The following is a 13,123-nucleotide window of genomic DNA, read 5'->3' as shown; positions in this document are numbered from 1 at the left end:
TGAGGCAGCGGGGCGGGAGCGCGGAGTGAACTCGGCGGAGCGGCGTTCCCGTCACGGCAAGGAGCGGCTGGCTCCAGACCACCAGCCAGGACACTCCGGCCAGCCTGTACAGCCACCTCGCCCTCAGCGGAGCGCCCAATAAACCGCACAGAGCTCCGCACTCAGGTGCCCGGGCCAGCGGAGTGTAAAGGCGCTGCTGGGGCTGTGGCTGTGGCTGTAGAGGCTGAGACAGGACACACAGGTACCGCCACGCTGCGCTCTCCGACAGCCCTGCCGGGATGCAGGGCCCAGGCTCAAGGGGAGATCAGCCCGCTCGCTGTCGCAACAGCGCGGGGCACGGGGGAGGGAGGCTGAGGTACCGCTGAGGTATCTCAGGGAGAAGCCCAGGGTACCATTGAGGTACCCCGGGGGTATCCCGGAGGTACCCTCTGCCTTCAGGGCGCGCTTCGCGGGGCAGGCAGCGGAGGGGCGGGAACTAAGGGGCGGGCTCGGCTCGGCTCGGCGGGGCTGAGAGCGGAAGAACGGGGCCGGGCAGGGCCGGGCCTGGAGCGGAGGGGCGGGATCGGCGGGCGGGACAAGGCCGGAGGGGCGAGGCCGGGTGGGGCCTCGAATGGAGGGGCGGGACCTGAGGGGAGAGAACGAGAGCGGAGGGGAGGGGGAGCCCCGGCCCGGCCGTCCCGCAGCGCCGCCGGGGCGGGTCCTGGGCTCTCGCGGGAGCTGCGCCGGCGCCGCCCGTCTCCGAGCGCGGCCGCCGCGGAACCAATAAACTTTGTTTAAAAAAAAAAAAAAAAGGCAAGAAAAGGGCAGGAAAGGAGCGGTGCCGCGGCGGCTGCGGGCAAGTGCGTCAGTGACCGCCGAACCAGCGCGGGGCGGCCGCTGCGGGCAGCTCCAGCCCCGGCTCCGCTCGGCCTGGGCAGCCTTCGCCCCCCGCGGAGAGCGGCGCCTCCGCTCGTGAGTATGGTGGAACGGCTGCGGTGGGCAGCGCGCCCCGCGGAGGGCGGCGGGGCGGCCGTGAGGGGCCTGGCGGGGCACTCCGGCAGCGCCGGGGCGGGCGCGAAGAGTGACAGGTGTCAGGCTTCCCCTCCCCGGGGGCACCCCTGCAGCTCTGGCTGCGGGCCGGGCCGCGCTGTGGGACAGGAGTTGCTGCGGGGTGCTCCGGCGGCGGTCCCCGGCCGGGGCAGGTCTGGGCGCTGCCTGACAGCTCGTCCCGCAGCCGCCTCTCCTCCGCCCTGCCCTGCGGTGCCGTGTCTCCGCGCTCCCCCGGCGCCGGGGAACATGTAAGCGCGGCCGGCGGCGAGGCGCTCCTGGGCGGCCGCGTCGTGCCGGGGGTCTCGGCTGACCCGCCGGGTTTTGTCTGTGTTCCCTCACGGCAGGGCTCGCCTCTCCCTCCCCGCACTGAGAGTCCCGGCGCGGCGGGAGCGCCGGACGCGCGGCCGCAGCCATGCCGGGCGGTAAGGAGACGCGGCTGCTGCACCTCGCCGAGATGGAGAAGCTGGACAAGACCCTCTTCAGGCTGGAGCAGGGTAGGTCGGGGTGCCGGGGCCGGGTGAGAAGGAAACAGCTGGGGCATTGTCATCGTCTTTAGATGGCAGTGGAAAGAGATCTCAGCCTGAAGTGATGGAGTTTTGGGGGAGTGCAGGGGGTGAGTTGGTTGTGGGTTGGATTGGTTTATTTTGTTTTGACTTGTTTCCACTGCAGAGCTCTATAGGCTCCATACACAGTTTAATCTGACTCGTTAAACTCTTGAGAAAAGGAGAGCAGATTGGCCAAGAGGCGTCAGTCTTCATGGGACTGAAGTGCAAAGTGTTTTTTTAGATAGGCCTTGTCCTTCTCCTTTTATAGCCAGTACTTCAGTGACCTGAAAAATTCCTCATAAGTCAAGGTCTCCAGTGTTCATCTTGTTATGCAGCACCCCATGTTTTAATATTATAAATTTGAAAGCTATCAGTAATATTAACATTTTGCCAAGTCTGCAGGTTTGAGGTAGTGTTTCAGAATATAAGCTCTTTAGTAACTCCTAAATCTTCTTATCAGATTTGTTGTATATCAGAGCTATGTGTCCTACTGCATACTTCTAAGAATTTGATGTTATTTTTCCCTGACAGTGTTTTAAGTCTATTTGTTAAAAAACCTCCAAAACCCATCTAGTAATTGGTCCACTATTGTGCTGGTCAGCAAATTTAGACTGTAAAACTAAAGCCCTTGTCTTTAAAAACATTTTTAACAGTAAAACAATTTTTACTAAGAATTTTTGTGGATTTTATTACAGTGTTACTAATTTAGGAACATAGAGGGGCAAGATTTTGGTTCTTGAGATTAAAAATTCTCTTCAGCTATATTGATTCCAAAATCTTTTGACTGGCCTAATGTAAGGAAATGTCAGTAGTGAAGAAGTTCATCCTAACTTCCATTTCGAACTTATCCATGTAGTTGTGTAAATTTTCTTGAAAGGAGGGAAGCAGAAGTGCATGGCTGTCAGACATTCAAAGTGCCCCTGCTGGTAGCAGTCTCTGAGAGGACATAGCTAATTTTGAGCACAGCATTCCTGATATCAGTATAACTCTTAGAGGAAATAAGATATCAATGGCATATATCCCTGTGCTCTAATTTTAGTAATCCCTGTAACAAAATGTCAGGCCAGTACAGAAGAGAGGGTACTGAACCTTCTAAAAGTGGTTTTATATGTTTTGCATTCAAATGAGCTTTATTTTACCTGACAGACATTCAGAGCAGAAGAAAACTGCTTTGCCTGGTGGATTTTGGTGCAGTGGTGATTTTGCTAATAAGAGAAACAAAAAACTGGATAACATATTTAAATTTATTCAGACATTGAATTCTGGTATGGAAGTCCCCATGATTCTACTTAATAAACAAGTGGTTTTTTTTCAACTTAAGGTATTGGAACTTAGTGTTCGGAATTTTTTTTTTGTTTCTTATCTGATTCATTATCTGTGTATTAGTTATTTCCTCCTTTTCAAGTACTCAGGTGTCTTTTACTCCCAGTTTTGTAGACTGCTAGGGCTAATAAGTGATTTACCACACTTAACATTGTGACTGGTGTGTACTGTGTAAGAACTTATGTATGTTTCATTCACTTGAATGAACCCTGTATTAGCCCCTTTTGGTGGTAATTCTCATACCTGCAAGTGGAAACCTTTCTAAAACCTCCTGACTAAACAGAATTTTTTGTTTCGAACTCAGTAAAGTATGAGTAAAACTCATCGGCTTTTAGGTTCTATTTTTTTTTATTTAATTTCATCTCATTATCACAGGTATCTTAAGCTTAAACACATATACTGCCTTTGGTTTGCTGAGCTCTCTGAAAGTTTAACAATTTGTATATTGATCACACACAAGTATATATAATTCTTCCGTTAAAAGCATAAGGAATTTATTTAATGAATCCTTAATGAATAATGAAGGTATTTGAAATATTTTCTGTTTTTAAATGTGTTCATAATTTTTTTCAGATGTTTTAAAGGGTCAGCCTACTATATGGACTTGGTAAACCTAAGTACTTAAAGACTACATAATCCAAAATCTGCATAAAATTGTGTGCATTGTGATAGTTGAGATGTTTTGCTGTGCTTTTTTTTTAAACTTTGTGTAACAAAGACAAATAAATTGAAAAGAAGATGAATGGTGCCATGTAAGTAAAAAGGATATGTGTAAAGTATGCAAAGAACAATGTTAGGAAAGAAGGGAGAGATGATGCAGTTTTGAGTGCTGCAATTTAAGAAAGGTTTAAACCTATTAGAGGATGTCCAAAGAAGAGCAGTAAAGATGGTGAAGGGCCTTGAGGGGAAGCTGTCTGAGGTGTAGCTGTGGTCATTTGGCCTGTTCAGCCTGGAGGAGCCTGAGGGGAGAGTTCATTCCAGTCTGCAGCTTCCTTGTGTGGGGCAGGCATTGATCTCTGCTCTTTGGTGACAGTGACAGGACCCAAGGGAATGACATGGAGCTGTGCCAGGGGAGGCTTAGGTTGGATATTAGGAAAAGGTTCTTCACCCAGAGCATGTTTGGCCACTGGAACAGCTGCCCAGGGAAGTGGTCACAACCAAGCCTGACAGAGTTCAAGAAGCATTTGGAGAACGCTCTCAGGCACATGGTGTGATTCCTGGGGAGTTCTGTGCAAGGCCAGGAGTTGGACTTGAGTGATCTTTGTGAGTGCCCTCCAGATCTAGGTATTCTGTGATTCTATGCTGTAAAAATAGTAATTCTGCTGGAATTCTTGGCAGATATGATGATGTTATTAACATAGTAGCAAAACAGGAATTGTGATAAGAGGCTAGAAATACCTAGTCCTCCTGATCAAGTGATTTTACCTTTTTTTTTTTTTTTTTCTTTTTTTCTTGAGGTTTTGAGCTACAATTCCGATTGGGCCCAACTCTTCAGGGCAAGGCTGTTACTGTGTACACAAATTATCCAGCTTCTGGAGAGGTATTTGATCGCCACAAGTTCAGGACACTATCATGGCACAATCCCACAGGGAAAGAAGATGACTCTGACAAATACTGCAAGTTGGATCTCCAAATTTCTGGGTCATACCAGTACTATTTTAGTCTTGGGTAAGTGAAATTTGTATACCTGCAGCCAAATGCAGTTTGCTGCCTTGGTCTACATCTTGAACTGAAAAACCCCCTTTCTTTTTCTATGCATTTTTCAAATTGTGACCATGGGACCATTTAGAATCCACCAATGAAAGACAGTAACTGGTGGTTATAGTACTTTGTGATGCAGAGGTATTCTGGAGAATGTACAGAAACAAGCTGATCAATTTTCTGTGAAGGCTGGAGAAGCAATCTATTTTTACAAGTTTTCAAATTCATCAGTTTCATCAGTTTTCAAATTCTGAGTATCTCAGTGATTATTTTGTGCTTTCTTCATTGACTTTGAGGGTTGTTTTCTATCTAGCACGGAGGTTCTGGCATTCACTTGGATCTTTTACTTCATCTTTTGTTTTAGTGGGACAGCTGCAGAAGAGAATGCCATTATCTGTAATAATTGTAGTCTGGTATTTTGTGTTTCTGGAAGATGGATGATTAGATTCTTCCAGGCTTTTAGATCAGATATGTTCCTGAGGATGGGAGCTCAAAATGTAGATCTATGTGTAATAGGTGGGCAGTCATGCTTTCTGTGTTGCCATATGCCAAAATGAGGAACCAGTACTCCATCTCAGAAAATAACAAAGATATCTTACTTCTCCAGAGTTTTAAGCTCTGTATCCCATTTGGATTCTTTAAGTCTAGTAGAGAGATGATGCCTGAGAGGTGAACATTTCAGCGTTTACTATTTTCTTCCTGTGTCATGGGGTCCTGTTCCCCCTCTCTCTCCAGCCACTGTACTGGATTACTCTGTTTCTGAATACCTGTGCTATTTGAATTCTCTCTCTGAAACTGGCTGGTACAATGGGTGTTAACTATACCAATGAAAATTTTCTCCTAGAAATGAAAAAAGTGGCGGAGGTTACATAGTTGTGGATCCCATTTTGCATGTTGGAGCTGATAATCATGTGCTGCCTTTGGATTGTGTTACGCTCCAGACGTACCTCGCTAAGTGTCTGGGACCATTTCACGAGTGGGAAGATAGGCTTAAAGTGGCAAAAGAAACAGGTAATGCTAATAAACATATTCAAGAGTAGAAGTTTTTGATTTATGATCAAAACCCAAAGTTACACGGGAGAGCTTCAGTGTAAACAATTCTTTGTCAATTATATATTTTTCTACTACATTCAATTTTCTTAACAGATTAAGTCAGTGAATTGATTAAAGTATTGGCAGAGGTGCAAGAATTGTGGGATTTCCTAATATGGGAAACCACTTATTTGTTTTCATTTCAGATAGACTTGGAAGCCTGTAGAACCGACAGGGTAATTTTGAAAGCTTGTTTTAGAATTTAAAGAGGAAGATTCAGATTTATGTACATTGCTTATTCCAAACACTAGCTCTAAATATGTAAGTGTAATTTATTATGCTTCTTTTAATTAACTTTGACTAATTTTTTTTCTCAATAAATGGTTTTATATTACATAGGTTACAACATGATTCATTTTACGCCACTACAGAAGCTTGGATTGTCTAGATCATGTTATTCATTGGCAGACCAGTTAGAAGTAAATCCTGAATTTTCAGACCATAATAAAAAGTGCACTTGGAGTGATATAGGAGCGCTTGTGGAAAAAATGAAAAATGAATGGAATATGCTTTGCATCACAGATGTAGTCTACAATCATACTGGTATGATTTTCATGTGTTAATGACCAGATTGTCCTGTAATTTTATTTCATTATTTGCCTTCTCCCTCTTCAGCCCATTTCTAGTAACTGTTTTAAACATTGTAGTTGTGTCTGTCTTTGAGTCTCTCAAATCCAGGACAACTCCTTGCAATTAGAACTGATACATCTCTGTAACAGGTATACAAGAACTTAATATTGCTATTGAAAGAGTGAGGAGTGCCCTTCTTAAAAATAATTAATAAGTTATGTATCTGTATTTATATAGACAATGGGTGGTGTACAGTTCCCATATATATGAACAGAGTCTGTATTGTGAATTGTTTGTTGAACATAAACTGAGTACTTTCTTGTTAAATAGGGTATTACGCTTGTAGCTACTTAAAAGTAACTGCTCTAATTTGAGTCTGACATACAGACTAGAAGCTGGGTTGGGACAAGAAGGTAGAATTAAGTTGTTACAGTTCAGTCTGTAGGGAAAGAAAGAGAGCTTTGTGTTTTGAGTAGGCTTTTTTTGAAGCACAGATATGTTAATACATCAAAGATGTTACTGTTCTTAATTGCTGAAGGACAGTGGATTTTCTTGTGTGTGCTCTGGTGCAATTGAAATTGTAGTACTTAATTTGTGATTTTGTTGATTATTTGGATAATGAGTTTTCTTCATTTACAATGCATTTTGCAATGCACTTACTGCGTACTTTAATCCTAAAGATCATAATTACCATTCTCATAGCAGACACTATGAGGGGTTATGTAGATTGATGTCTTTGGACATACAGAAATGCCTAAACATAAATAATTTGTGAGTTTCAAGTTTATTTGCTTTAGTTCTTTGGTGTTGACTGCTGCCAAACGTTCCTGTCCAGTCAGTCTGCAGCACAGTGCTTTCCCTGTCTGTTTGTTGAGAAGTTACTAATTATACTTGTTGGCTCTGAGTTTGAGGGAATCAGGCTTTTAAACATCCTTCCAGTTCTGGGTAAAAAATTTCTTGTACATTTCAACTAGAAGAAGCCCAGTTTCTTTTACAGATACTTGAGGTCCTCTCATTTTTTAACAGTGTATATTTGCATGCTACTAAAGAGAAGGTTGTTTGATGGACAGAAAGATTTAACTATAATAATTACACACCAGAATATATTTGTTATTTGGCAACATTTGTAGAAGGACTTTTTCAGGTTACATTCAGAGTTAGTAATCTCCATTGAGATGAATGGCTCAACATTTGTACTATGGTGAAAAGATGTTCAGAAGTGTCTTCTAAGAGGATAAAAATACTCAGATGATTGCAGTTATTAGATCATTAAGCAAGGTATCCTTGATGGCTTTGTTGCCCGTCATGACCCCTCAGCTTACAGTGGTTCTATCTGTTGGTAGTTTTTCCTTTCTAGTGGAGACCATTGTATAAAAATTGCACTGCTTCCCCTCTGCCCCTGTGGGAGCCAGGCAGCATCAGCTGCTGGATCAGGCATTCAGCTGAGATGTTTGGTGTTCACTCTGGAGTGGAGCCCACACTGTGGGCACAGCAGGGAGCAGTGGGAATTGGCTCTGGATGTCTCTGGGAGACTCTAATGAAAGGCAGCATCTGTGGCCCAACTGGAAAAGTCAAGTCATGAGCTGATGTGAAATGTCCTCAAGCCTTTGGCATCTTTGCAGGAGTATCTCAGATAAACTTGCAAACCCTCTCTGGTATATTCAAATAAGAAATATGTTTGCTTTTTACCAGGAGCCAGAAAAAAGACAGTTGGAGGGGTTTTTTTCTGTGCTTTCCAGGGCTGTAATAAATTGTATGAAGTAGTAAAAATAAAGTGAAGTAAATGACATATTACTTTTCTTTCACAAGAGGATACTATTGTACAACTTCAATATAGCACTTGAATAAAACTTACTTTCAAGTGCTTAGTCATATCAAACACCCCCTTTTCCCAGCTTTATAAAGGATCAGAAAAAGAAATCTTGGGCCATGAGCATCACAGCTAGATAATAGGTTTGTGTTGAATTTATGTAAAAATGAGTTAGTCACTTAAGAAAATAATTTCAGCTTTTTCTAAGAAGAATGTAATTAATTTCAGAAAGTTTTCTGTAATGCCTTATCTTGGTATTTCCATATTCCTATACTTAATTTATTCTGTACACATAGTCTTTACTATACTTATTTTTTCCTTAGCTGTAGCAAGTGTAATCACCAGTGATGTTTTTGGATAACTTTTCTTCTGCAGAGTTAGATTTCTCTTGGTGTTACAATGTGAATCACTGGAGCTTACCTTCTGATAAGGAAGCATCCTCTGTTCTATACCAGAACTAATGGAAGGCCTGTTGACTTTATTTTTTTTAATGTTGACCCTTTAGGCTTAAATTATGTGTTGTCTTTTTAGAACTAGAATTTAGACATTCTATGACGTTTTCTTATTATTTTTAGTTTTATAATCTAATTCATCCGTTTGAAATATTCAGAGGAAGATAAGAAATTTATTTTCAATTAAACAGTATTGCAAAAGAGTTACAAAAATAAAGAAATTTTGTGGCTTTTTCTTCGTTGTTACACTTTCAAAATCAAAGTTCTGGGCTATGTGTGTATTCACCTGTACTGCTGCATGCGTGCAGCAGTATTAGAATACTATACCTGTGTTCTAGTGAAGGCTCCTTACCTTCTCTGAGTTAATTTTTAATGTTCAGCATATCTTCTGGTGCTTGTTGGTGCTGCAGGGGAAGCTTGGCAAATGGACACAGAGTGTAGTGTTTGGCCTGAATGAGTGTTCCATTTGCATGCACCAGACAGTGCACTCATCTTGCTTTGTAAGACTCAGTAACGTTGCTTCCTACGACTCAGCTTCTTTCTTTGGACACAAGTGTCACAGCTAATCCTTTCTTAAATGCCCTTTTAAGTATATTTTTCATTAATTACTTTTTTGTAAATGTGCACTCTTCCTCTCTGGCTGCATGTGGCATCTTCATAGGATGAAGGATATTAAAAAATAAGCAACTTTATAATGCAAGTTTCTGATGTATGTTTGGCTTTCAACACTCAAAGAATATCAGTATCTTACATTCTTGTATTTGATGTATTTCTTGCAACAAAAATTTGAGGGTTGAGCTCATAGATTTACATTTTTGTTTGGTTTTTTTTTCCCCCTCCCTTTCTTCACTAAGCTACTAACAGCGAGTGGCTCAGGATGCATCCAGAATGTGGCTATAACCTTGTAAATTCTCCTCACCTGAAGCCAGCTTGGGTCCTGGACAGAGCTCTGTGGCATTTGACTGGTATGGTGGCTGATGGGAAGTGTATTGCCAAAGGGGTCCCTCCCTTGATTGAAAATGATCAGCACTTGAATGTAAGTGTATGAGAGCTAAGTATAAGCTAATGAACTGCATAAATAGCTGAATAAACCTTTAAAATTCCTAGGGCTGTATAAATGCACAAAAATGAGTGTATACTCATGTTATGCTCATACTGTATGTTTAGTGAAATAAGCCCTTATTCCCCTCTTTTTTTTAAACTTAATTATATTAACAATCAACGTTAGTAACTAATGCAATTTTTATTTTTTGCAGTGTTTACGTAAAATAATTTATGAAGATATATATCCAAAAATTAAATTATGGGAATTTTTCCAAGTGGATGTTAACAAAGCCGTGCAGCAATTTAAAACCCTTCTAACTCAAGGTAAAGGAAGAGTATGTTGCTGAAGCATGTGAGATACATGTTTATGATTCAAGAGACATAGGTAAACTTAACAGTCAGACAGAAAACAAGAAAATGCTTTTTTTTTGCTATGTGAGACATCCATTGTGCTGATTTAAGCATACAAGAATGCTTTGAGGGCTAGGAAAAATCTTCAAAGACCCATTCAATGCCTTCATCCACCCACATCTTGGTTATGCTAGAATTATAGAAGTTGTATGTCTGTTAAATGTAATTCCTGTTTACTTCATTTTTATTTTGTTCTCAGGTAAAATGGGCACTAAACCTGATCCAAATCATCATCTTCAAATAATTCAGGACCCTGATTATAGACGACTTGGCTGTACTGTAGATATGAATATAGCACTGGCAACGTTCATACCACACAGGTACTGTGTTACTGATTACAAGTTAAAATCTAAGTGAAGCTAAACCTATGAAGCCAAAAAAAGACATTCTTTACAGAAATAAGGAAAAATTAATTTTTGTATTCTTTTTAGTAATTTAGCCTGAATGTTTTTTAAATACTTTTTTTTAATACTTTTTTTTCCTAATTGTTCTCCGCTTTTATTGTCCTGATAAGCAATGGACCAGCTGCAATAGAAGAATGTTGTAATTGGTTTCGCAAGAGGATTGAGGAACTAAATGCTGAGCAATACAGACAAACTACTCACCATCAAGAACAGGTGTTGAAATTACTGTTTTAATGCTGAATTGTTTAAAATTGCAAAACAAATGCAGGCATTTCGATAATGCATAACTCAATTATTTCCAGGCTGTCAATTGCCTTGTGGGGACTGTGGTTTATGAACGAATTGCTTGTCATGGTCCCAAGCTGGGACCTATCACTAGAAAACATCCCTTGGTTACCAGGTACATACGTGTTTTATTGTTTGTTTGGAAACTATTAGAATCTATGCAGAGAAAGCAAGTTCAAAGCTCAATGGAAGTATACATATATATATAGAAATATATGGGTTTTTTTTCACATGGACAAATGCAAAATCCACTTAGCAAACTGACAGCTTTTTTAAGCAACAGCAATAGCTATTTCATAAATGAATGTGATGAGAAAGCATGAGACAATACTCGGAGCACATCAAAACCTTACATAGTGCAAATTGCTGTTGTAGGTGGAAGAGGAGTGGAACTAGGAAAGTTTACACCTTTCACGTTTTATGTACTTGATGCCACTCATATCTAAAGAGCTACGGCTTTAATCTTACATTACCAGCTGGCACCATCTGTTCTTGCTCCTTCAAAGCTTCCTTCAAAATAGAAAACTCTCCATCATTTATGCAAGTTGCTCTCTTTTTTATCTGTATTATGTACAAGTCAGTTCGTATCAGATACTTTGATTTCAAAGACAATGAATTGCAGCTTAGGTTACCGTATGTGTTTGGTGCTTGTGTCTGTTTTCTCTTTTAATTGCCTGTCTATTCCATAGGTATTTTACATATCCATTCAAAGAGCTGACTGTGGAGGAAGAAGAAACTATGATAAATCAGCCAGATAAAGCTTGTTATTTCATGGCTCACAATGGCTGGGTTATGGGAGATGATCCTCTTAGAAACTTTGCAGAACCGGGTTTGTAAAAGAAATTTGAATTCTTACAAACCATTTGATATTCTAGCCAAAGCAAAAAGGGCTTTATTTAATTTGTCTTTTTTCCAGATATATTCTTATGAAGCTGCAGAATAGCAGACATTAAACTTATAGCACTTTAATTTCCCATTCAGCATGCAGATGAACTGTAAGAACTGGAATTTGAGGTAGTTTTACAAGATTTGAGAGGGAAATTACCAGCTTTCTGCCACTGAAATGGGGATGTCCTGCCTCCCCACTTTTGTCATTGTCTTTGTTGCTTACTTTGTACTTTGTTCCAACACCAGTGCTTGTTGGCATTTCCATGAGACAATGACAGTGTGGCAGAAAAACTAATGCAATGAAAAGGTGAATAGTATTTTACTGCATTAGTGAGCAAAAACTGGATCCTTGAAAAGTCCACTGAGTGGCAGTCAGGCAGTCAAGAGATGACCCAGTTAATCCAAATTAAGTATGCAGATTACTTGCGAAGGTAAAATAGAGCATGAAATCCCCATGCAATAAAATACTGCATTCTGATTCCTTTGGGGACAGTGTTAATATCCAAAAGAAGTAAAAAAAAGCTTGTGTTCAGAGTAGCCGTTCATTTGGCAAAATAAATGAAACAAAGGCCAGTTTAATTGTAATTAAAAACCATCTGAAAGTTTGAGTCTGCTTTACAAGCTAATCTGATGATACTGCAGAGTGATATGCAGTTAGCAAATATTTGATTTCTGCAAAGTAATCTACACCCTTTCAGTCATTTTTATTTACTTTTGTTCTCCTTCTCAAGGATTGAAATAATGTGTTTCAAAAGTGGTTTTGGTCAGTTGCTTTCTGATTATTGCCCTCTCTTCTAGGCAGACTTTTGTATTTTTTTCCCACTCAGTCACTCAGCTTTAGTTGGCATTCTTAATTTCCATTGCTGAGGTTTCTCTTGTAACTCAGCTACAGGTTTTTGAGTGCTTTATATTTGTGTTATGCCTTTGTTTTATACCACACATTATTTCAACTGAGAACACAATGTGAAAATGTGATACACAAAGGCAGCCAGTTCTCTAAATGACCCTTTGAAAAAATCACAGTGCACATCCAAAGAAAGACAGTTTTTCTGTCCGTCTGGCTCTGCTGCTATTAGTGAAGAAAAGGTTTGGCTGTGCTTACGTGAATGTTTTGGGAATTTGTGGTTATTCAAAGTTCCTGTTGTTTTACTTACTGGCTTTGGAAATCCATCACATTCTGCTGTTAATAGAAGATAAAATTGTAAATTGTGGCTGTGACAGATTATGATAACACAGTGATATTCTTTTTTTGAATTTGGCCAGTGTGAGAAACAAAACTACTAATTTTCTTCATTTGTTCGATGTTTTTTTCTTTTTCTGAAGTACATTTTTTATACTACTTTAAAGAATTAAAAGGAATTTTATTTCAATCTGAAGGATTATTTCAGTATCACTATAGAAGCTAAATATTCCCATGGACGAGGTTGAAATTGTACAGCAGTGTAGTGTATATAGATTTTTGAGTTGTTATGGTTTTTGTTATAATTTTTACTGTTCAGTACAGTGTTTTTCTGCTCTCCAGGAGTAGAAAATAAAATGCCGCATTTTTGGTGCACATTGTATATTACA

At 40.6% G+C, this 13,123-nt stretch overlaps 1 protein-coding gene across 4 annotated transcripts in view; it reads left to right on the top strand.

The window, feature by feature from the left end:
- Nucleotides 1-180: 180 nt before the first annotated feature.
- AGL (amylo-alpha-1,6-glucosidase and 4-alpha-glucanotransferase) overlaps nt 181-13,123 on the top strand; it is a 35,207-nt gene continuing 22,264 nt past the window's right edge. The window contains exons 1-11 of one of the 4 annotated variants that reach the window (XM_079314280.1): nt 181-241; nt 1,374-1,523; nt 4,355-4,565; nt 5,443-5,609; nt 6,030-6,233; nt 9,377-9,558; nt 9,779-9,890; nt 10,177-10,297; nt 10,492-10,594; nt 10,684-10,781; nt 11,356-11,495. In XM_079314280.1, coding sequence (XP_079170406.1) covers nt 1,442-1,523; nt 4,355-4,565; nt 5,443-5,609; nt 6,030-6,233; nt 9,377-9,558; nt 9,779-9,890; nt 10,177-10,297; nt 10,492-10,594; nt 10,684-10,781; nt 11,356-11,495 — 1,420 coding nt within the window. In that variant the 5' untranslated portion in view covers nt 181-241; nt 1,374-1,441. Of the gene's footprint in view, nt 242-1,081; nt 1,278-1,306; nt 1,524-4,354; nt 4,566-5,442; nt 5,610-6,029; nt 6,234-9,376; nt 9,559-9,778; nt 9,891-10,176; nt 10,298-10,491; nt 10,595-10,683; nt 10,782-11,355; nt 11,496-13,123 lie in introns of those variants that run through there. The other 3 variants (XM_079314281.1, XM_079314278.1, XM_079314279.1) reach the window with 3 other exon arrangements.

This window comes from Erithacus rubecula (assembly GCF_903797595.1).
Source record: "Erithacus rubecula genome assembly, chromosome: 10".
In the NCBI taxonomy this organism is placed as follows: Eukaryota; Metazoa; Chordata; class Aves; order Passeriformes; family Muscicapidae; genus Erithacus; species Erithacus rubecula.
Note: the sequence above shows the minus strand (reverse complement) of the source record. Positions and strands in the feature narration are given on the sequence as shown.